We start from the raw sequence: 23847 nt of genomic DNA, 5'->3' as shown, positions 1-23847 counted from the left end.
AGAGTGTCTAGGTGTCCTCTTATGCTGCTCTAATAGAAGAAAAAGAAAAGCCACTTTTATCCTTTGTTTCTTTTACTAACGGTAAGGCTTAAGAGAATTCTAATTGGAAAAGAAAGGTTAGTGTTGGTATATCTGATAAAAGTGACCTTTAGCCAATGAGTGGTTTAGTTTCCTTTCTCTGTAGAGAAAGCCTGTCTGAAGGGCAAGTGGTATTTTTTTTTTTTTTTTGGTACCCAAGGTGATATTTATTCCTTGAACCTTTTTATTTGACAGGCGCCAAAAAGCTGACAGAAAAGAATCTTTAATCAGTTATGAAATGATTCTCCCTCACCACAAATACCCAGGGGGGAGCAGTTACAAATTAGAAAACACCCTTTGAGGACCTACTCTGTGCTATGGGGCCTGGGATCCAGAGGTAACAGGACAGATGTGCTTCCCTGGCCTCAAGGGTCTAAGAGCTAGCTGGGAAGTTGGACACTGGGCCATAATTACAACTGTGATGTGTCACAAAGAGATGGGCTACCGGGGCCTATGTCAGGGGAGCTCATATAGGGAAGGGTCTCAGGGCTTCCCAGGGCAGAACACTGGAGCTGAGACTCAACAAGGGAACAGGGGCTGGTGAGGTGAGGCATGGGAGGAGCTTCCAGCAGAGAGTGCGTGCTCAGACAGGAATGGCCCTGGACAGGAAAGGCCCTGGACAGGAAAGGGGCCAGCGTGGTGAGGGCAGAGTGAAGTGAGAAGAAACTGTGGAGGAACACTGGGAAAGCCCAAGCTGAGCCTTGCTAAACACAGTAAGTATTCTGTACTTCATCCTAAGAAGCATGGGTGCTTGTTGAAGGCTGAAAACCAGAGCAGTGACATGTTCATCACTTGACTACTGGGTAGATGATGGAGTCCAGTTAGAGACATCAAAATGGTCCAGGCAAGAGAGGATGGTGCCCTGAACAAGGATAATCATCATGGAAATGGAAATAAGGGGGTTTTAAAGGGCAGAATAGGTAGAACTTGGTGATATGTTGGATTGGTGAGGTTAGGGAGAGGAAGGAACCTGGATGCTTCTCAGGACATGGATGTCATTCGCAGGGGCGGGGGGGGGGGTCCTTGGAAGAGAGGCAGGGAGGGGGCAGGAGGAGAACCTGAGTTTAGCATGGGGCACGTTGGATGCCAGTCACCTGGGAAACATCAAAGAGGGGCTGTCAAGAAGGAGGTGCCCTTGGGACTCAGCAGAGAGTCTAGGTGGAGATGGCTGGAAGCTTCAGGTGCAGGCACTAACTTCAACTGCACAGAGAGCAGGGGGCTGGTATAGAGTCCTGCATCCTCTACACACTCAGTGCACCTGCTGCTGTTTCATGGCTGAGAAGGAGGGAAAGGTCAAGGGGATAAGCAGGAAAGCAGGAGAATCTAGTGGTATTCAAAGCAAGAAAGGCAGGGGTTTCAGAAGGAGGGATTGGGTAGCCATGTTGAATGAGGCTAAGAGAAAACTTTCTGGAAAAAAATAAAAAGATGGACTTTATTGCCTCTTGATTACAAATCTCCCTGCTGCTTCCAAGAGTCCAAACTCCTTATCCTGGGCACCAGGCCTCTTACACATGATTGCCAGTCAACATTCCAGAATTTTCCCTGGCTTCTCCCTTGCCAGTGAAGCCTGTGGTGTGGCTGCACTGACAGGTCCTCTGTGGACACTGGCAGATGTGTGTCATTTGCCCCTCCAGCATTCATGCTCTCATATGTCAGTTTTTGTCTAGATCTGCCCCTCTCCCACCCCACTAAGTCCATGGGGTGACTGAGGTCACCATGGCAGCCCTTGGTGAGGGGCATGTGGCTAAGCTAATGCTGATCAGTGCTTTGCCCTCCACTGAGTGACAGACTTGGGGAGGGGACAGGAAATGTGACTGAGCTGGTCCAATCAGAGTGAATCTCAAGGTAGTTCATGTACAAAGGCTAATGTTCCTTTCCTGGAGCTCAGATCTGTGAGGATGTGGCTTCAGAAGAGCTGACAGCCATGTGGGGCCCAAGGGAGAAAAGGTGACCTGAAAACTTGGCTCTAATACATGAAAGCAGAGCTAAGAGATGGAGCTTTAAGCTGTGCCAGAAGCCATAGTGAATCTGGACTTTTGAGTTGTAGGAACCAGTGAATGTCTTTTCCTTTACATTTTTGTTGAGGGTCAGGTTTCCTGTGACTTGTGATAGAATGGGATCCATGAATCCTAACTGATATAAACATGCTATTCCTGTTAAGTAACAGAATGGCTTCCTTGTTGCTCCATCTGAAACATTTAACTGTGCTTCTCACAGCACTCTCAATAATAGCTAAAAGATGGAAAGAGCCTAAGTGTCCATCCGCGGACGAATGGATCAAGAAGATGTGGTTTATCTATACCATGGAATACTACATGGCAATGAGAAAGAATGAAATGTGGCCATGTGTAGCAACATGGATGGAACTCGAGGGTGTTATACTTAGCGAAATAAGTCAGGCAGAAAAGGACAAATATCATATGTTTGCGCGTATAGGAGGATTAGGAGGAACTTAACGGAGGACCGTTGGGGAGAAGAAGGGGGGAAATGGTGGGGAAAAGGGAGAGAGGCAAACCATGAGAGACTCTTGAATGCTGAGAACAAACTGAGGACTCATGAGTGTGGGGGAGATGGGCATGGAGGAGGGCACTTGTGGGGATGAACACTGGGTGTTATATGGAAACCAACTTGACAATAAACTATTTGTAAATAAAAAAAAATAACTGCTTCTCAGTGCACCCTTTTTGTATTCTTCTGAGCTCTCATCCCCACCTCTGTCTTTCCTCAGAGCCTGGCATTCCCACACATTCCCTGTGATTCCCCAATAGTTCAGGCCAGGGATAAGGTCTTATTCACTTTTATATTCCCAATGCCTCGTACATTGTCTGGTGCATAAGAGTCACTTATCAAATGCTTTCTGAATGACTCTTTGAATGAATGAATGAGTGAACAAATGAATTACAAACAAGAGTTCAATATCAAGATATAGGAAGATACTGGAGAAAGGGGAAAATATGGTTAAATAAATGCTTAACACAATGAAAAATTAAGCACATCCTCTCCAGTCCTGGCCAAGTCCATTTTCAAAATGCCATTATTTTAATTTTGGAAATAGCCTCTCAAAAATGAAAAATAAACTAAGTATGTCCCTTGTGCTAGCATAGAATAAAGCCATGTAGCTATGTTACATCAGAATAACTTCACAGAATCTGCTATTTGAAGCTCATTAGGTCAGGTTGGCTGATTTCACCCCAAACCTAAACAGTCCTCAGGACCTAATGAGCAGGCTCTGTCGTTCAGGCCCAGGCCCGCCTTTAGTGCCATGCTGGGTCATCATTAGATGTCTACGGAAGACATCCTGAGCAAGCCTTTGTTACCGTGGAAACAAGCCAGGGAAGGGAAAAGCTGGCTGTCATATGCAAGATGAAGGTTGTGTATGGGAGATACCGACAACCTGAGGAAACAACATGAGGCTTCCCTATGCAGAGTGGCAGCCTGGCATTCAGGTACAAACCCAGACCTGTCCAGACATCCAGTAAGGAAATACACAGAAGCCCATATGTCCGGCTCACCAATGAGGCTTCAGACTCAGATGAAAATGTCACTAAGGCTTGACTAAAACAGACTGTTAGTATTTTTTTAAGGAGTGTTTTCCAAATTAAATTTGGATTTAGCTTCCAAATGAACAGAGAGACATTTCTAAATCCAAATATTGTGAAGACAGCTTTCCTCTTTCCGCCCTTAACACCTCCCATTATTTTGTACATATGTATACATCTGTATGTATATGTACAGGTTAGAATGAAACCACTGAGGGGCACCTGGATGGCTCAGTTGGTTAAGTGTCCAACTTCAGCTCAGGTCATGATCTCATGGTTTGTGAGTTCAAGCCCTGCTTCAGGCTCTGTGCAGACAGCTTAGAACCTGGAGCCTGCTTCAGATTCTGTGCTTCCCTCTCTCTCTGCCCCACCCCCACTCACACTCTTTCTTTCTCCATCTCTCAAAAATGAATAACTGTTAAAAAAAATTTTTTTTAAAAGAATGAAACCCACCAAGATATGCAGAACACGGGGCTTGGTGCAGCAAGTACTCAATGTATCATCACATTCAATCCATGCTTTGGGTTTGAGATGCTTAAGAAGACTCTATAAAGACTTTATTTTGTTAGTGACACATTTCTAATGATCCAACCACTAGATTCAAAATTAAAGCAGGCTCATGGATATTGCTTCGCTAATCTGGTGGTAATTGTTCGCAAAGATGTTTTAGCTGCTCTTCCTGTTTTAGCTGTTTGAAAATCTAGAATGAACCAAGATTTGAGGTCCTTTGTTCTTTCTGCCAATAATTAGTTCTCAGAACTGAACACTGTGAAAAACCCTATACAGAATCTGGGAAACCCAGTACAAAGCCCAAAGGAGAGAGAAGGGAGGAGCAGAGAAGAGCTCTGAGGGCATGACAGGCTGGGGGTACCTTATCTGATTTTCCTCGTTGTCTACCAGGAAGAACCATCGGAACTTCACAATCAAGGGGCTGCAGTTGGTGATTGTTATATATCGGATCACTTCTGTATCGTTCAGGATGCAGCCAAAATCCAGCTCCATGGTCTCAAAGCTGAGGTTGGGGTAGTTCACTTCTCCACGCAGGCTCAGTCTGTCTACTTGAGGGTGCTCTACATACTTGATTGCTAGAATTTCTTCTGCTACCCAGTTGTTCAAATCATTTCTGTAAGAAGGGTCAAATTTGACCAGCAAGTGTTTTTCTCCACCAGTCTCCAGTTTGATAGGCTACAAACAAGACAACAGGAAATAACTGACCTTTGTACTATACATTTTCAACCTACTCCATGGAACAGGACAACCAAAGTAATTTATATATATGTATGGACATACACACATACAGATGCACATATAAGTACAAACAGATTAGTATGAAATATATACAAGGCCACACTTCTTTCATCCATAATTATGTATTCACTAAACATAATTAAATAGCTGGTATATCTAAATTCATATAGATATCTATATTGATAACTATAGATATTTTATATACATATACGACACACACATATATTTTATTAGTTAAACATGAAAGCAAGGAAAATCTGGATGGGAATCATTTGAAGAGGTTTTGATAATAGTTTTGAGGTTGTAAGGATTGTGGAGTTGCAAAAGGGAAAGTCTGCAATGAATAACTTATAAGATATTCTCAACGGAAAATAAATTAGATTGTAAAATGGTCTTCGTAGACAAACAAGAAACATTCAAGGCTTAAGAAATTTTTATAAAGGCTTTCTAAAGCCCTGGGGGGGGGGGGGTTCTGTAGAGGGTGACCCAGAAAGGGATGGATTAGGTAATTTAATTTCTTTTCTAATGCCTGCAATTCTAACTCTTAAGCACAGTGTTATCTACTTTCTGCTGTCTTCTATTCAACTTAAAATGACACTCGGAAGCTTGACAGAGTTTATTCAGTAGATTATGTTTATTCTTTTCTCTCTTTGATTCAAATCCCCGTGTGTTCCTTGATGCCAAGGCCACTGGAACACCATACCATAGAAAGCCTGGCTATGAGTTAGCTTTTTTAGGAATTGCTCAAATTCACACAGTTAATCCACAGGAAAGCCACCTCCTGGTTTTGCAGAAAGTGCCCCGAGGCAGTCAGGAGGCATGCACACAGGGATAAGTCTTTCACAGAGCACTTCCCTCTTGCTGAGTTTTTAGGTTCAGGTATTTAACTGTGTACTTTGGTGACATGATTAGATGGTTTCTGTTGATAAAGCCAATCACCTGATTCAAGAATCAGAGAGAGGGCAATGACTCTTCAGGCAGCTAATCCCATCTGAAAGCGTTGCCATCCCCTTGTACAGGTGGCTCGGCACAATTTAGACCCCATTCTTGCAGACTGTAGCACATGGTGTTGCAATGCCTGGCATTTAAGTATCTTTGAAGACTGAGTTAAACATTTTCCCCTTTTGTTGTTTTGTAGAAATGATACACATCCTCAAAAATTCACATTAGATATAAAAGCACAAGGAGGAGAAATTAGAAACTCATCCAAAATTTCACCATATATTATTCTTCAGAGTTAACATTTTGTAAGCACGAGTCCAGACATGATGGATAGATAAATAACAGTTTTACAAAAATGAAATTAGACTAATTTATTTTTTTAATGTTTGAATTCCGCCCCCCCCCCAAAAAAAAACCACTTCAAAAATATTCTTACACAAGAGATGATAATCTTAAAATCATAAACCCTGGGGCCAGACTGCTTGGGTCCAAATCTAGCCTCTGTCAGTTAACAGCTCTGTGAATTTCAGCAACACTACTTAGTCTTTCTAGTCCTGGGTGACTCTCTCAAAACGCTGTAGCCATTGCTGCATTGTCATCCGGCATTAAGTATGACTATGGAGAAGTCTGAGGTTAGTCTAAACTCTTCCCTTGATGGGTCCCTTCTTTTCTGCTTAGAGTCCATAGAATTCTTTGGTTATCAATAGACAGGTAACTTCACCACAATATGACTCCCTGTTGAATATTCCATTTTGTCCCAGGACAGGGTATGGCCTTGCTTTTAAAAATCTAAACCTCTTATCCAAGCCATCTAGTTCCCTGCCCCTGACGCACCAAGGTTGCAAGTGCACTGCTTATCCTTGTGGAGATAATGTACGGATAAAAAGTCACATTCATATATGTATTTCAAATTTTTTTATACACATGAGAGCACACTGTGCACTCTTGCTCTGCAGTGTGCTTTTATCACTGAGAGATCACTCATCAGTACATGTGGAGCTGCCTGATAGCTGCATTTTATTCCATCATATAATTTCACTATCATTTATTTAACCAATCTCCTACTGATGGATATTGGCTTCCAATCTTATGCTCTTGTAATCAGTGTTGCAATGAATATCCTTGTCTATATGTTATCTTGTATATTGTGTCTATATCTGAAAGGTAAATTCCTAGCAGAAGAATAACTAGGTCAAAAGGTATGGACATTTGAAATTTTGATAGCTGTGTCTTCCAATGTAGACTTCCCCAACACTGTGGGAGTGCCTATTTCCACATGCCCCCCAACACAGAGCACTATCGAATATTTGCTCTTTGCCAGTCTGATAGGAAAAATTAATTTGCATCTCTTCTAATGTGATTAAAGTTGAGCATATTTTCATATATTTAAGAGCCATTTTATTTTTCTTTCTGTGAACTCTATTCATTTCCTTTGCCTATTTTTCTATTGGTGTATTTCCTGTTGATTTGTAAAAGCTCTTCATTTATTTTTAAATATTTATTTATTTTTGAGGAGAGAGAGAGAGAAAGAGAGACAGAGTGTGAGCAGGGGAGGGGTAGAGAGAGAGGGAGACACAGAATCTGAAGTAGGCTCTAGGCTCTGGCCCAGTGTGGGGCTTGAACTCAGTGAAATCATGACCTGAGCTGATGTCAGACGCTCAACTGACCCAGCCACCCAAAGCTCTTTACTTTTTAAACTATATGTATGCTTTTAAAGTTACACATACAAATAATATGAAAGTTCTAACTGTGCTATAAGAGTTATTACAGAAAGCAGTAGTTCCTTACCCAACCTGACATCCTAATAGTCCAGAGACCACTACCTCTCAATTTGTTTAGTAGGGCTGGTCTACAGAACAGCTTCTTTGGGCAGAGAGGGAGCGATCAGTTGGTGGGCATACCCCAGACACCACTGATTATACTGGAGGGCTAAAAATCACACTAGAAACATTAAAGTTCCCCTGACATTTTGATCAGTTTCTCTGGGGAAGAGCACCTATCTTTAGGTCTTGGGATAAAAGCCAGCTGCCCATGTTTTTTTTGTGTGTGTATGTGTGTGTGTGTGTGTGGGGGGTCAGGTGGGACAGCTGTCTAGTTAGTGCACATGGAATCCCTCTATTTTCAGTGTTTTCCTCACACTTGTTGCCTCTGAGTCCAGGCTACTCAGGTTGAATAACTCTCACATCTTTATGGTCTCACTGGGGAATTTTCTAAAATGCTGGTTTTTGTGCCTTTTTGGTCAACCCACTCCATCTTCATTCTGTCTTCTAGAATTTGTTTAAATCTCTCATTATTTGGTTGTATCCATTCTCCTCCTTCTTTATTTTATTGTTCTGGGCTTCTTTCCTTTTGAACATTCTACTTTTATCTTAAGATTTCAGGAGTGACAAGAAAATGCGTCTAATCTACCATGCAGATGGAGAAAGTTAGTTGCTCATATCTGAATTTTCACTTTATCATCCATTTGTTCTCCTCTGCCCCGTGAGCTTACCCTTCATCTCCACTTTGAATACTTGTATCTCATCTTTAAGCTCTTTTTAAAGACAGGTCATGTCATCTATCATTTCTCTCAGGCTGCAGAAAACTACATTTATACTTTCGGTCTCCTTCCTTGTAAAGGTTCCCTTGCAGTAGGTTTGTCTTCTGCCTCTCCCCTTTATTTCTCTACTCAAAGATCTTATCTGGTGTTTTCTCAGCTCAGGCTGGGAAGGAACCCACTAAGGAATTGCTGGGGAAGGGAGGTGGTTGTGCAGTTTATATCCACCAGTCAGGTACTGTCTGCAACCCTTTCAATAAAGAGCTCTGTCCCCCATTTCCCTCCAAACTCCTTCTCCCTGAGCGAGGCTCATGGCAAATCTCCTTCAGTCACGGGCTCCCTCTTCTGAGATCTCAGGATTGCTGCCTGCCCTTCCTTCCTCCCTTTTACCTCTTCTTCATTAGCTGTCTCCCCAGGTTGGGAGGCTGAACACAGTAGTGTGTAGATTTGGTTTCTTCTTCACTCCTTCCCTACAGCTCTGAAGTGCCACTGGCTGCATGGCCCAGCCATTCCCACCAGTGTCCACATGCTGGCAAAGGATCGAAGAGTGATCTTTTTTTATTTTTTAAGTTTATTTATTTATTTTGAGAGAGAGAAAGAGAGAGTGTGAGTAGGAGATGGGCAGAGAGGGAGAGAGGGAGAGGGAAAGAGAGAATCCCATGAACCATGAGATCATGACTTGGAACTGAAATCAAGTTGGATGTTCAACTGACTGAGCCACCCAGATGCCCTGCACAGGGGTGATACTGTAGGGATATTTAGAGAACACTGCATCCTGAATCAGACTGGGGTGGCTCAGTAAGCTCACAGCCTCCTCTCTCAGCCCAGTTCAGATTTCTTAGTATCTGGAGATGGGCTCTCTGGTTTAGGGGCTGGGTTTTAGCTATTTCCTTATTGCCTAGAGTACAGAACTCTGCTTTAGAAAAGTAGAATTAAAAGGTTTCTATTATCATTAGTGGGAAGTCACTGTTTTCTAAAGATTACAATGGACAAGAATGAAGGGTTATCATAATGAGCCAAAGTTCTTACACAATTAATAATTGTGTAATTAATAATAGTTGGGTGAGGGGCACCTGGGTGGCTGAGTTGGTTAAGCATCTGACTCTTGGTTTTGGTTCACATCATGATTACATGGTTCATGAGTTTGAGCCCTGCACTGGACTCTGTCTGCACTGACAGCTATAGAGCCTGCTTGGGATTCTCAGTCTCCTTTTCTCTCGCTTCTCCCTCTCTCCCACGATCTCTCTCTTTTTCTCTCTCTCAAAAATAAATAAATAAACATTAAAAAAAAATCACAGCTGAGGGGCACCTGGCTGGCTCAATTGGTTAAGCGTCTGACTTCAGCTCTGGTCATGATCTTACCACTTATGAGTTTAAGCCCTGTATTGGGCTCTGTGCTGACAGCTCAGAACCTGGAGCCTGCTTCAGATTCTGTGTCTCCTTCTCTCTCTGCCTCTCCCAGCTCGTGCTCCATCTGTCTGTCTGTCTCTCACACATATAAATAAACATTAAAAAATTTTTAAAAAATAGTTGAGTGATATTGGAATTTATTACATATAATTTTTCTGTATTCTTTCCTTTGTTTCTTAAATTCTTCCTATCTGCCTGGACTGAAATTAGGTAGCATGCTGACATTATTCTCTTCCTTTGTCACACACACAACTCTCCTAGGAGCTTGTTAAGACAGCACTCTGTCAACTTACCTCAGGAGTTAATGGCAGTGGAGATTTATCAGTCTCGCAGATAAAGAAGGGTCCACTTGTGGAGAGCAACACATTCACAGGCAGGGTGGAAATGTTCTTCATGACCAAGGGCTGGTAGTCAGGTTCCAGGACAGTGTTCGGCTTCTGCAAAAGGGGAAAAAGAAGAAACCAAGTTAAGATAAACACAGTAAGCCTTTAGCAACCAAAGTCTCCTCATCATTGTTAACAGCAGAATTAGCATTCCCCACCCCTCCTTGCTCTCTGTCTCTCTCTGTCTTCCCCCTACCCTTGTACAGACTTAGATAAATCATTTGGAATTTATGATGGACTACTGAAAAGTGATCCTCCATAAACCAGAAAACACAGATTAGATTTCTTACTCTCTTGTTGCCTGGTTAAAAACACCTACACAAACCATGCTTCTGGATAGTACTATTACAATAGAAGTTTCCAGTGTCATAAAACAAAGTCTAATAATTAGTGGTATCTAATGGAAGGACCCATGCATCATTATAATGAACAAAACATTATTTTCCTTATGTACTATTTTTTCTATGTTCAAAATATCCAATTTGCAAAAATATATACATTTGTAACATATTGTTGTATTGACAAAATGCTCATAACTATTTCTGTAAATTCTTCCTGATAACACTGGGAAAGCTGATGTAGAAGCATCTTTCCACTTTCTTAGATGCATCAAATTTCATTTTTCAACTGAAGAAAGCATCAGAAATGGATCTTAACCTGAAACTTTCTGGTCAGACTGAATTTTTCTCATTCTGATGTTGGAGTCCACATTATTTCTTGTGTGCTTTGGAAAAGGGGTCCTTTAGGATCAGCAGGAGGCAACCAGAAGCCTCAGTCTGTGGTTTCCAATGACAGCCTCCCTCCATTCATTCCCTGGCTCTTCCCGCCACTCTGACGTTTTCCCCAGGTCTCATTGTTTTGATTTGCTTTTTCTCATTGTTCCATTTTTAGTTAAATCCTTCTGATTCTATATTTTGGTCTGACTTTGTCTCTGCTTCTTTGTTCAACACGGTCTTCCTTCTACTATGGTTCCTGGCTCCCTTGTCTCTGAGGAGCTTGGATAACCAGTGCCCATTGTGTCTTTGTTGGCTTGGGCTGCTATAACAAATATCATAGACTGGGTGACTTAAATAATGGATGTCGGGAAGTCCAAGATCAAGGTGCCAGCAGATACGGTGTCTGGCGTTAGATGTCTATCTTCTCACTGTGTCCTCATACGGCTGAGAGGGAGACCATCTCTCTCGTCTCTACTTTTCAAGGGACTAATCCCATTCTTGGGGGCTCTACTTTCATGACATAATTATCCTCCCAGAGGCCCCACCTCCAACATCATCACATTGAGGATTAGGGCTTCAACGTATGAATTTGGGGAAGACACAAACATTCAGTCCATAACAGTTAGCTCAAGCTTCCTGCCTCAGTTGTACTCCACTGATCCCTGTGCACTCCCAGAGTTCTTTGAGGGGCTCAGTCTGGCACTTACCATGAGATGCCAGGCATTGTTTCCCTCCTTCTAACATCGCAATACAGGTACTAAATTCACCTTGTATTTGCAGATGATATACTACATTTTGTGAGAGGGATGAAGCAGCACTTTTGGGCCATACAAAGTTGTCTACCCAGTGACCTTCCCCTAGGCCGCTGCGTCACTGCAGGAAGCTTTGAAGAAGCCATAGTTCGTTGGTTTTGGCAAGAGGCCATTTAGAGGTTAGTGATGAGGAGGAGTCGATGCACACAGAGGCATTCTATTTTAAAATGACCCTTTCTCTCTGGGTTGTTTGTCTCTCCAAATATCAGGAGACATGATTTGCTGGTGGACTTCATGAAGCAAACTGGCTGCTACTTTCAGTTGACCTTTTCCATTCCCCAGAGATGTGGTTTCATCTGTGTGGCTAAGGAATGGCATCATAGTTATAAAGTAGATCAAATAAGAGGAAATGGTTATAGAAAAATTCTTTCCATAGGCAGGACTGGTATCATTATAGTCTAATGTACTAACTCAGATATGCTGCCTCAAGCCCAAAACGAGACAGGACAGATAATTGGGTGTTATGTAATGAAATCTGAACACCAACACCAACAGGCCTCTTGTGCATGCTGGGTAATAAAGTTGTATTTCTTCATTGTCTCTGATGTGGCTTAAACATGAGCTGGAAATAAACAATGAAAAATATAGTAGTTGGACAGATTTCACAATTATAATATTGGGGGGGGTAGGAGAAAAGGGCAAAAACAAATGAACATGGAGTTGTGACAATTCATTTTTTAATTCAATTAAGTTGCTGCCATATATAAAATATTTGCTCTTTTATTTTAGCAATAAGCTCAAACAGAGATTTAAACAAGAATATGTTAAGGCTTAAGGATATAAAAAGAAGAAACGAAACACTATGCTCACATTTTTATGGGTGTTTATGACTTAGAAAAAAAAATCTAATAAGAAACCAGGCTGCATATTTAACATACACTGTAATGGCTTGCATAGAATAGCTATTCAATAAATACGCACTGAATTTCTCTGAATACCCAAATTTAGAGGAAACACGATGCCACCAAATTTGGTGCAGCTGTTGCCAATAAATATCTTTCCTGATTACTTAAAAAAGGAAGAATTTAAAACAGCAATGAAAACTTAGTAACTCTGGCAGAAACTCCTGTAGTATTTTCTTCTTCTGTGTGTCATGGAGCTTGTTACAGTTGGTTTACCATCCTGTAGCTGAAACCCTTATTCTACTTCTTCAGTGTCTGCTTTCCGCACCAGTCCATTAAGCGAGGGTTTTGCTGTGCCTTTGCGGCCTAATATAATGTAAGTGCTCAAAAATTATCTGTTGGTTTGAAATGAACTTGTACATCTCACCTCCCTTACTTGATTATAAGCTCCTGTACTCATCTCCAGCGGAGCACTTTATCTATGGTGGGTGTTCAATAGATATTTAATATTAACAAAATAGAACGGAATCCACAACCAGCATAAATGGTCTTGAACATTCTCCTGCAAGCCTCCCAGTAATGAAAGGAATCCTGGTTGATTGCCCCATAATCAGTTAGGCGATGCCAGATTTAGTCCATTTGTATGACACCATGTCAGGACTTAGCTTTGATTATGTACATCCCATACTATGGAACAATGGCTTACTTAATACCCAGTTTTCCCAGTTGGCTTGAGGTTCATCTGGGAGGGACTGTTCTCACTACTTTATCCTTAGCACTCAACACAGTGCTTGGGACATGGTAGGCCTTGATAAATATTCCACTCAACAGCCAGTGTGACTGTTTCATTGAATATCTGACCATATCACTCCCCTCCCTCCCTAAAGCCCTCCAGTGGTCACCCAGAACAAAACCCAAAGTCCAGAACATGCCTCCCAGCCATGCCAAGCTCCTCTGGCCTCTGCCCACTTCTCTAGATGGACCTTGAGTCATTCTGGGCACATTCTCTAAGGTGACCTTTCAGTTCTATATATTCACCAAGCTCCTTCCCAACTTGGGCCCTTCACATGTGCAGTTTCCTCTGCCTATTGATTCTCTGCTTGTCCCTCATCACCAGACTAACTTCTATTTCTCCTTCAAATCTCAAGTCTAGGTATTTGTTGGCAGAAGCCGTCTATGACCACATGTACAAATATGGCCATGTCTCCAAGACATGTTCTTGTAGTGCCTTATACCTCATATTCACAGCACTGTTTAGAATTGAATATTAAATGACTCAATTGTAATAATTTATTTACAGTCTGTAACCTTGACAAGTCTCTTAGATTTGATGATGTCGGGCTGGTTCACCAGATTTCCAGCACCAATACAGTCCTCAACTCAGAAGAGACATTCTCTACCTATATATTTTGAATGGTACATAATTCTAGCATGGAAGTCTGCCTAGGAGTAGGTCAAGCCCTGCTGTGATATCTCCCCCCACCTTATCTCCATCTTGACACCCCTGCTCTGAGCAGCAGCCATTCCTTGCTTTCCCCTGTCCTCTGCCTCCTCCATTTAGTGCTTGTTCTTAATGGCCAAATAAAGTCACGGGCATGTATAGCCATATAAATTAAAGAGTATGTATGAATCAAAGAATTTAGGTTGATTATTCTCAAGCAGTGTTAGGTGAATTGAATGACAACTTAATTTTTATCTCTATTCCCTCACATGTATGACAGAATGATAGCAGACCCATTGCATAGTTTGTTGTAAGGAAACAACAGGGAAAATGTAGGTGAGGAACACAGCCTGATGCCAGCACCTACCAATCAATAAGTGGCAGCTTTTCTTACTGATTATTATAATTATCAAAAATTCTACTCTAACCTTTTCTATACTGTGATGTTTATTTCACCTAGTTAGAATAAAAGGATCAACTAAAATGCACTTTCAGCACACTAGAATATGCCTTCATTTACTTTGGTCTTATATATCAGGAACGATGCAAGTAGAATTTCCATAACAATTCACATTTCAAAGGAATGTAGGTTTAGATTCAGAAGTTTTAATTGAATGTGTATTGGTCTCTGAAGCTTAGAAAACATTGGCTGGGTGTGGGTGTAACAGGCTTCCCATTAATTTAGCTCCCAAAATGAGAATGTGAACATGCTGCCCCCTACTTAGGGCACCCACCCAAGGCAGCAAGCCACACTGACCTTCTCCAGGCAGTATATGAGCTGCTTTGTGGAGAGCTGGATAAGTGGTGCTATAAACTCACAGATGATATTCACAGTCATCAATACGCTCCTCCCCTTCTGTGCCCCGATGATGGCATGGCACACCAGCTTTTCTTTGACTATCTGTAGACAAGACACATCAGAACTTTTGGAATATCTGTATCTTAGAAAGCTTAATTCTCAACAATCAGCAAGCTGATTCTCAACTACCTGCCTGGTGACACCAGGGAAGAGCACATTTTTCTGAACAGTGCATTTCAGGGATTGCCCTCTGTCACACAATTAAAGTCTGATTGGTTGAATATGTCCTGGATGGATCCTGTGTTTGGTTCTGACTGTTCCTGAGGACACAATCAATTTATATTCAGTTCAACCAATATATACATATATATATTACAAGAAAATGTATTATGCATCAGGAGTATTCGGGACTGGACATACAAAATAGACAAGGCAGACAAGGCAGGTAAAATCTTTACTGGGTTTATAGTTCTGGTAGATATATGATTTCTTATCAAGCTAGGCAGGAACTATGGCTAGGAAAATTTTGCCTTTCATGCTTGAATATTTAAAAATCATGCTGTAGATTCTTCCAACAAACAAGAGTTCAGGGCCAGATGGCTTTCTATGGGAATTTTACCAAACATTTAAAGAAGAATTAACACCTATTCTTTTGAAGTTGTTCTTAAAAAAAAAAAAATAACAGAAATGGAAGGAATACTTCCAAACTCATTCTATGAGGCCAGCATTACCTTGATTCCAAAACCAGGCAAAGACCCCAATAAAAAGGAGAATGACAGACCAATTTACCTGATGAACATGGATGCAAAAATTCCCAACCAGATACTAACCAACCGGATCCAATAATACATTAAAGGAATTATTCCCCATGATCAAGTAGGATTTATTTCTGGCATGCAGGACTGGTTCAATATCAGCAAATCAATCAGTGCAATACATTGATACAGAAAGGATAAGAACCACATGATCCTCTCAATAGATACAGAGAAAGCATTTGACAATATGCAGCAACACTTCTTGATTAAAACCCTCATGAAAATAGGGCTGGAAGGATTATACCTCAAGATCATAAAAGCGACATATGAAAGACCCACTGCTAATATCATCCTCAATGGGGAAGAAATGAGAGCTTTCCCCCTAAGGTCAGGAGTAGGACAAGAATGTCCACTCTCACCACTGTTGTTCAACATAGTATTGGAGGTCCTCATCTCAGCAATCAGACAACACAAAGAAATAAAAGGCATCCAAATTGGCAAGAAAGAAATCAAACTTCCACTCTTCACAGATAACATGATATTCTATGTGGAAAACCCAAAAGACTCCACCAAAAAATTGCTAGAACTGATCCATGAATTCAACAGTCACAGGAAATAAAATCAATGTACAAAAATTGGATGCATTTCTATACACCAATAATGAAACAGCAGAAAGAGAAATCAAGTAATAGATCCCATTTACAAGTGCACCAAAACCCATGAAATACCTAGGAATAAACCTAACCAGAGAGGTGAAAAATCTATACACTGAAAACTATGAGAGAAGTTGAAGAAGACACACAAAAAAATGGAAAAACATTCCATGCTCATGGATTGGGAAAACAAATATTGTTAAAACATCAATACTACCCAAAGCAATCTATATATTCAATGCAGTCTCTATCAGAATAACACCAGCATTTTTTTTTTTTTGCAGAGCAAGAACACACAATTCTAAAATTTGTATAGAACCAGAAAAGACCCCAAATAGCCAAAACAATGCTGAAAAGGAAAACCAAAGCTAGAGGCATCACAATTCTGGACTTTAAGCTATATTACAAAATAGACACAGAGACCAATGGAATAGAATACAGAACCAAGAAATGGACCCACAAATGTATGGTCAACGAATCTTTGACAAAGCAGGAAAGAATATTCAGTGGAAAAAGAGTCTCTTCAATGAATGGTGTTGGGAAACCTGGACACTGACATGCAGAAAAATGAACTTGGACCACTTTCTTACATCATACTCAAAAATAAACTCAAAATGGATGAAAGACCCAAATGTAAGACAGGAAGCCATCAAAATCCTAGAGGAGAAAACAGGCAACAACCTCTTTGATCTCGGCTGCAGTAACTTCTTACTTGACATGTCTCTAGAGGCAAAGGAAGCAAAAGCAAAATGAATGAGTGGGACCTCAACAAGATAAAAAGCTTCTGCACAGTGAAGGAAACAGTCAGTAAAAGTGAAAGGCAACCAATGGAATGGAAGATATTTGCAAATGACATATCAGATAAAGGTTAGTATCCAAAAATCTATAAAGAACTTATCAAACTCAACACCCCCCCCAAAATAATCCAGTGAAGAAAAGGGCAGAAGACATGAATAGACAGTTTTCCAAAGAAGACAACCAGATGGCTAACAGACACATGAAAAAATGCTCAACATCACTCATCACCAGGGAAATACAAGTCAAAACCACAATAAGATACAACCTCACATCCCTCAGAATGGCTAAAACTAACAGTTCAGGCAACAACAGATATTGGCGAGCATGCAGAGAAAGAGGACCCTTTAGCACTGCTGGTGGGGAATGCAAACTGGTGTAGCCACTCTGGAAAACAGTATGGAGACTACTCAAAAAATTAAAAATATACCTACCCTATAACCCAGAAGTTGCACTAGTAGGTATTTATCTAAAGGATACAGGAGTGCTGATTCAAAGGGGCACATGCATCCCAATGTTTATACAAGCACTACTGAAATAGCCAAAGTTTGGAAAGAGCCCAAATTTCCATCAGCTGATGAATGGATAAAGATGTGGTGTGTATACACACACACACACACACACACACACACAATGGATATTACTGAGTTATCAAAAAGAATGAAATCTTGCCATTTGCAACAACCTGGATGGAACTAGAGTATATTATCCTAAGTGAAATAAGTCAGTTAGATAAAGGCAAATATATGATTTCACTCCTATATGGAATTTAAGATACAAAACAGATGAACATAAGGAAAGGGAAGCAAAAATAATGTAAAAACAGACAGGGAGACAAACCACATGAGACTCTTAAATAGAGAACAAACTGAGGGTTGCTGGAGGGGTGTTGGGTAGGGGGAAGGGCAAAATGGGTGAAGGGTATTTAGGGGGACACTTGTTGGGATGAGCACTAGGTGTTTAATGTAAGTGATGAATCACTAAATCCTATTCCTGAAATCATTATTAAAATAAACAAATAAATAAACTATTAAAAACCATGCTGTAGAAAACAATACTTCTTTGGATCCAAGAGGCCCAGATTGTTATAAAGTAAAAAGGACCTAGAGTGACATTATATCAGAACAGCTTACATTGAAGAGTATTCAGGTTTTGGGTGTTAATGAACTCAAGTCTCTTCTCAATTATGTACTATAACATGGAAGAACATTCAGGGAAGTGTTTAGCAAATTTTAAACTGAATTTAGAATCCCAGCTGCTCAGATTTAATGCCTTAAAAATATGATCAGCTCCTGGTAACAACATTGTAAATGCACTCCTGCGACAGGCTGTCAGTGTCTCGAGTTGAGGGGCTGCATTCTATCCATCTTTGCATCCTTACTGACTAGCATTGTGTTCATCCTGTGGCACACACTCGCAAAAGTTGGCTAAGTCCCTGAATGACAGAAAGAAAGAGCACATGAGGCACTCCTACGATGGGAAAAGACCTTTTCGTTTTTGGTTTTGCACCGAGGATGGGTTTTACCTGAATGTACGCCGTAAAGAAACACTGCAAATGAAATCAAATGAACCTGCGACTCTAGGGACTTAAGCCATGGGCAAGCTTTCCCATCTCGTCTGCTGGGAGACAAATTTCTATTGTTTCCTATCTCATGAGGAAAAATTCAATACTACCTCCTAATTCAGTGACTCCAGCAGGAGCTCAAGCATGATTATTTCTCATCCATAAAGTCTGCACTTGTGAGGTAGAAGAGGCTCATAAGTGACATAGGAAGTTACTGTTGTGCTTTTGATGGCTTCCAATTTCCATGAGGGAATAGGAATAAATAGATGATTTGAAGCTGCTTAAATGTTTAAAGCAGAATGGTGCTAATATAAATATGAGCAGGACATCCAAGTTGCTGAAGATAACTCAGCGCTTTAATTGATACCTAACTAGATGATGGTTGTAAACAGGAAGCTGGAGTGTCAGGTTGAGAGGAAAGGGACCAAGGATGTCCCAATACGTGGATAGGAGAGGCAGCTGAGTGCCTGTAAAAGCATTCTTTTTGAATAAATATGAAACTAATTTTGTTATGTGTTAAGAGGAGACTTAGCTTCAGGTGAATGCTGGATGTCCCTCTGACCCTGGGGATGAGGACCTACTTTAAATGGTATTTTAGGGTTGGGTTCATGGTAGCTGTAGAAACAAACAGAAAACTGAGTAGAGCTGAACCCTGAAAGCAATGAGTGCTGCCATGGTAACTCAGTGCTGTGTGAAAACCTTGAGAAACGGCATCCTTTCTTCAGATAAATGTCAAGGGACTCTCCTAAAAAATAGAGCAAAGATTTATTTAGGAGAAAAACAGCTTCTAAATGTGCTGTCCTCTTACCCTGGAAGTAGCAGAATAGCCTTTAAGTATCACATCGATCGTCTGGTCTGGGTACAGCTCCATTCTGACCGGGTGGATCTGAAACACGGGGCTCTGGGGAGCCCCAGGCTCGTGGAAGTGCTGGGGTTGGGGCTGGCTCTTAGAAAGTCCCTTCTTAGCCAGGCCCTTCTTGCTCAGCTTTTTCTGGGGATAGAAATCTTCGTTCATCCAGAACAGCTGTTGGACCCGACGTCCCTTGTTGGTCAGCTTGAAGCAGTAATAATAGGTGTCCAGGCTGGAAAAGAGGAGGCAGGGATTGAGAGGGCTCAACTTTGGGGTGTTCTGTTCAGCTCCACACCCTTGGGATCTTCTCCTATGAAATGTATTTACAAGATGAATAATGAAATAGACTTTATTTTTAAAAATTTAGGAAGGCTACGTCATGATGCTATGAGGAGCTACCACAGTAAGGGGACGAGGTAGTATCTATTCATGGAATCCAGCATCTGGGTTTGGTTCCTGAATTTCCATCAGCTGGGAAGGGGTATATGAACACAGACATGGTATATGTGAAAATCACTCTAATTTATGAGAAATGGTTCTGAGGAGTGAAAGGATAGCAAAATAGGTACTGGAAGAGAAATATATTTCAAATTGTGTCGAGTCAATTTCTACTGACTGAGTGAAGTCTCTTGTGATGTGTGATGTGCTCAGCTTGAAGGGAACTTGGAAGAGAAGCCACACATCTTCAGAGCCTGACCAAAGCTCAAGGGGCTGTACCATGGGCCAGAACATCACTCAGATTGGTCATTTTTCTCAGAGGAGTGCTTTAAAAATGCTATTTCATTCATCAAGTCATTTGCACATTCATTCGTCTATTCCATGAACATTTATTAAGAACCTCTTGATTGTCTGGCTCTTTGCAAGACGCTGGGATTTCTGAGATCTTGGACATGGCTTAAATGTGGTTTTGTTTTGAATTTTAAAAAAGTGATTTATAAGTTTACTTAAATTATTTTTTTCAGGGAGAAAAATCATGTCAGGACTGTTGTTTATTTCTAAAATTTTATTAGGCTTTGACATTTCATCCCCTCTGTTCCTCATTAGAAATAGCATCGTATTCTAATAAATAAAATGAAGTATAAATAATAAATAAACAATAAGGAATATTTGCCGATTGTCAGGTGTAACCATTTCTTTCTAAATACATATTCACAGAGCATGCTTATTAGAGTAGTTTGACTTCATGGCTAATTCCAGGCTTTGGGGAAATTATAAATATATAAATAATAAATATATAATATATAATATAAATAATATAAACTGTAGGAAGTGTCTCTGTCACTTGTACACAGTATATATTTCAATTGTCACAGCAATACAGTAATAATAAGTATGCTTACTCATTTTATAAAGAGATAAATGCTATGAAAATTTAAGGGAGTTGCCCAAAAATATTCAGTCAGAAAAGGTGGTTTATGGGTATTTCTTCAGAGTCTTATGATCAAAAGGTTGACAAACTTTTTCCATAAAGGGATGAATAATAAATACTTAAGACTTCCTGGGCCACATGGTCTGTCACAACAACTCAACTTTCCACTGTAGTGTGAAGAAGCCATAGAAAATGTATGTATAAGAATGGGCATGGTTGTATTCCAATAAAACTTTATTTATAGAAAAAGGCAGTGGGCTGCAGTCTGCCCATCCCTGCTTTTGACCATTCTTCTGGAGATTGCTGGTATCATGATTTTATGGCAAAAAGAATAACTACAGGGCTTAGCCAGAGGAGAAATTGGCAGTTAAAAGCTGCAGTTTGCTTCTACATTCATAGGAAACTATTAGCTAGGAAAGTGTCAGAATATCCTTTGGGGTTATTTGACACTATTTGTAGACTAAGGAGAACATGTAATTAAGTCTGGCAAGCAGTACATTGTTTTCTATAATTATATTTGAGTGTACTTAACAAAGAAATTTGGAAATAGAAGCATGGTATGCAATGACAAAATGCCCTAGCTTATGGCCGGAGATGGGCGGAGAGGAGCATTTTTACATCTAGTTGACACAAAAACTGTAATTGGATGTTTCTCTGAAAACATATGCAGTTCAACTATCTGACTTGCCTGTTACTTAATTCCTATTCGTAGGAAAGGAGGTGTGGATGGGCTTTTGGGGAGGGCTCCTAACTGGCTTTTGTCAGGTATGTCGTCTCTAAGCACAGTGTCCACCTTGGTTTCCAGGCCTGTTACACCACAAGGCAGGAGCATCCCTTTGAGACCTGCTCACAGGGACTGCAAAAGACAGGCCAAACTGGCCCAGGAATCAATGAGTGGCAGCCATGTGACTCCGCTGAGGAACCATGAATAAACCTCCATTTATCTCCTCCACTGTTAGCATTCAAACCTCATATACTTTCAGAGACATACATTTAGACTGTTCTGCTCAGAGATGTCTATGCTGTACCACTTTATATTTAAATATTGAGATTCTGTAGCTTTTTGGGAGGAGCCAATTCCAGTCATCTCAGTTGTTGGTGCTCTGGTGGGGAGATGAGCAGACGACATAAAAAGAAAAAATATGACTGGCCTTGTAATACCTGACAATATACATTTACATTAAATTTCCAACCTTCCTACTTATACTGTACTTAGGTCACCACCAAGTTATATCTGTATTTTCCATATTCATGGAGAGGAATTAGCAATGTGTTGGATGGGAATTAAAGAGGAGGAATCATGGTTGAGATACTAAATTTGTCACAAAGAAATCATTGTATAAGAGAAAAATATCTTCTCTGGTGTAGAGGGACACAGCTTGGAGAATGCAACCACGCTATGCCTAGGAAATGTCTTCTTGTCGCTGACGTACCCATTTGGAGGGGGGAAGTGAAGATAGGAAAAGGGAGGGGGGCTGAAGACATTAGTTCTATTTACTTAAATTAATTTTTCAAACTAGAGGGGATGCTCAGTTTATGAAACAGATGTGGTGTCTATAAGAATCAGTCCAAGATATTTCCCTACCTGAAATGTGCTCCCAAATTGAGTTCTGGAGCAAAGGGTTTATCTGAAACAATGGTGGAACCAACTCCTGAAGCCTGGACAGGAATCCGGTAGGTGTTGCTATTTTCTATGCTCAAAATGACTGTGTCTTTGAATGTCAGTATGTCATTCAGGTTGGCTGTCAATGTAAGTTGAAAATCAGTTTCCGGGGGAACCATGCCTTCACTGGGTTCAATCGTCCAAAGGGATTTTTTGTGTGCCTGCAACACAAGAGTACAAGTTAACAGTGAAGATATTCTTGGCTTTTCATTCTGCACATGTCAAAGCACTCTATACTTCAAATGACTGGCATTGCAGAACTGAACATCAAAGACAAACATTATTTTTTTGAATCAAAGCAGCTGGGTGTTTGTTGGCTTTTCTTTTTTTCAAAAAGCAATGTGATTCTGAAGAGCAAACCTACAATTCTACTTTTGAATACTCTGTGAAGATTCTTTACATCTCTTTCTCAAGATGACAGTCCAGTTCTCTAACAAGCTTATACTAATTATCTGCTCTAATCTCCAAATTCTGAGATACCAGCAGAACGTACAATATCTTTCCTGGAATTTGTAATTTATAAAGCAAATGTTTTTCAAGTGCAAACTGTCTATGATGTTATAGTTAGGATAAACAGCTTTCATTAATAAACACTATGTAGGAAGCCTTCTTGATTTATATTATTTCACAATAATCGATGGAATTTCATTTGCTGAAATCCTAAACTTATTTTGAAATATATGACAGGACTAAATTATGGAGTTGGAATTCATGCCCACTAATCTGTTTCCTTTTGCCACATAGACCCATATAGCTCATTCTTTCCTCCCTAAGTTCTTTCTTTGGCCAAACAATACCTCTCAACAAAGCCTACCCTGCCCATCACATTTTTAATTGCAAACCTTCCCCCAGTATTCCTGATCCCCTTTACCCTGTTCTATTTTTTACCCTTAGCACTTACCATCTTATAACTTATATAACTGACTTACTTATCATGCTTGTTTGTTTCCCTGCACTAGGAAAAATATGTTTATATTTTTTGTTCTTGTTTGTGTTCATTGATATATCCCCAGCACCTGCTACTATGTCTGGTACATACTAGGTGCTTAATAAATATCTGATATATAAAATAATGTATCTGCCTTTGATATTAGAAAACTCAATTCTCATCTAAGGTAACCTACCCCAGATTTTAACACCTTAAGTTGTTAAATATCACTTCCTTATGTTAAGTAGAGATACACTTTTTTTTGGTACCTTCCACAACACTGGTATTTGGTCCACTCCCTTGAAGCTAAATAGAATAATCTGAAGCTCTCTCTTTACTTAATAGCCCTTCAAATCCTGCATCCCAGCTTTAGAAGAAAATCTCATATAGCACAATCAGGCTCCAAAGTTAAAATTTTGGCTAAGGTGTCAAGTCATAAAAAATGACTAATGCTGTAAGCATCTTATTTAATCTAAAAATATAAATTTTGCTTCCTTGATGGTAATTTATCTGTTTTTTCAGGC

At 40.4% G+C, this 23847-nt stretch overlaps 1 protein-coding gene across 1 annotated transcript in view; it reads right to left on the bottom strand.

Annotated features, from left to right (window-relative positions):
• The window catches only part of HYDIN (HYDIN axonemal central pair apparatus protein), a 346043-nt gene that overhangs the window by 149691 nt on the left and 172505 nt on the right, over positions 1-23847 (bottom strand). Inside the window, exons 18-22 of the mRNA XM_039223564.1 lie at positions 22318-22556; positions 19322-19595; positions 14705-14848; positions 10047-10190; positions 4489-4802 (exon numbers count right to left, since the gene is read on the bottom strand). Of these exons, the coding sequence (XP_039079495.1) occupies positions 4489-4802; positions 10047-10190; positions 14705-14848; positions 19322-19595; positions 22318-22556 (1115 nt within the window). The remainder of the gene's footprint in view (positions 1-4488; positions 4803-10046; positions 10191-14704; positions 14849-19321; positions 19596-22317; positions 22557-23847) is intronic.

Source organism: Hyaena hyaena, unplaced genomic scaffold, assembly GCF_003009895.1.
Source record: "Hyaena hyaena isolate Hyena2069 unplaced genomic scaffold, ASM300989v1 scaffold_18, whole genome shotgun sequence".
In the NCBI taxonomy this organism is placed as follows: domain Eukaryota; kingdom Metazoa; phylum Chordata; class Mammalia; order Carnivora; family Hyaenidae; genus Hyaena; species Hyaena hyaena.
The sequence above is the reverse complement of the archived record's forward strand: the minus strand, read 5'-3'. Positions and strand labels throughout refer to the sequence as shown.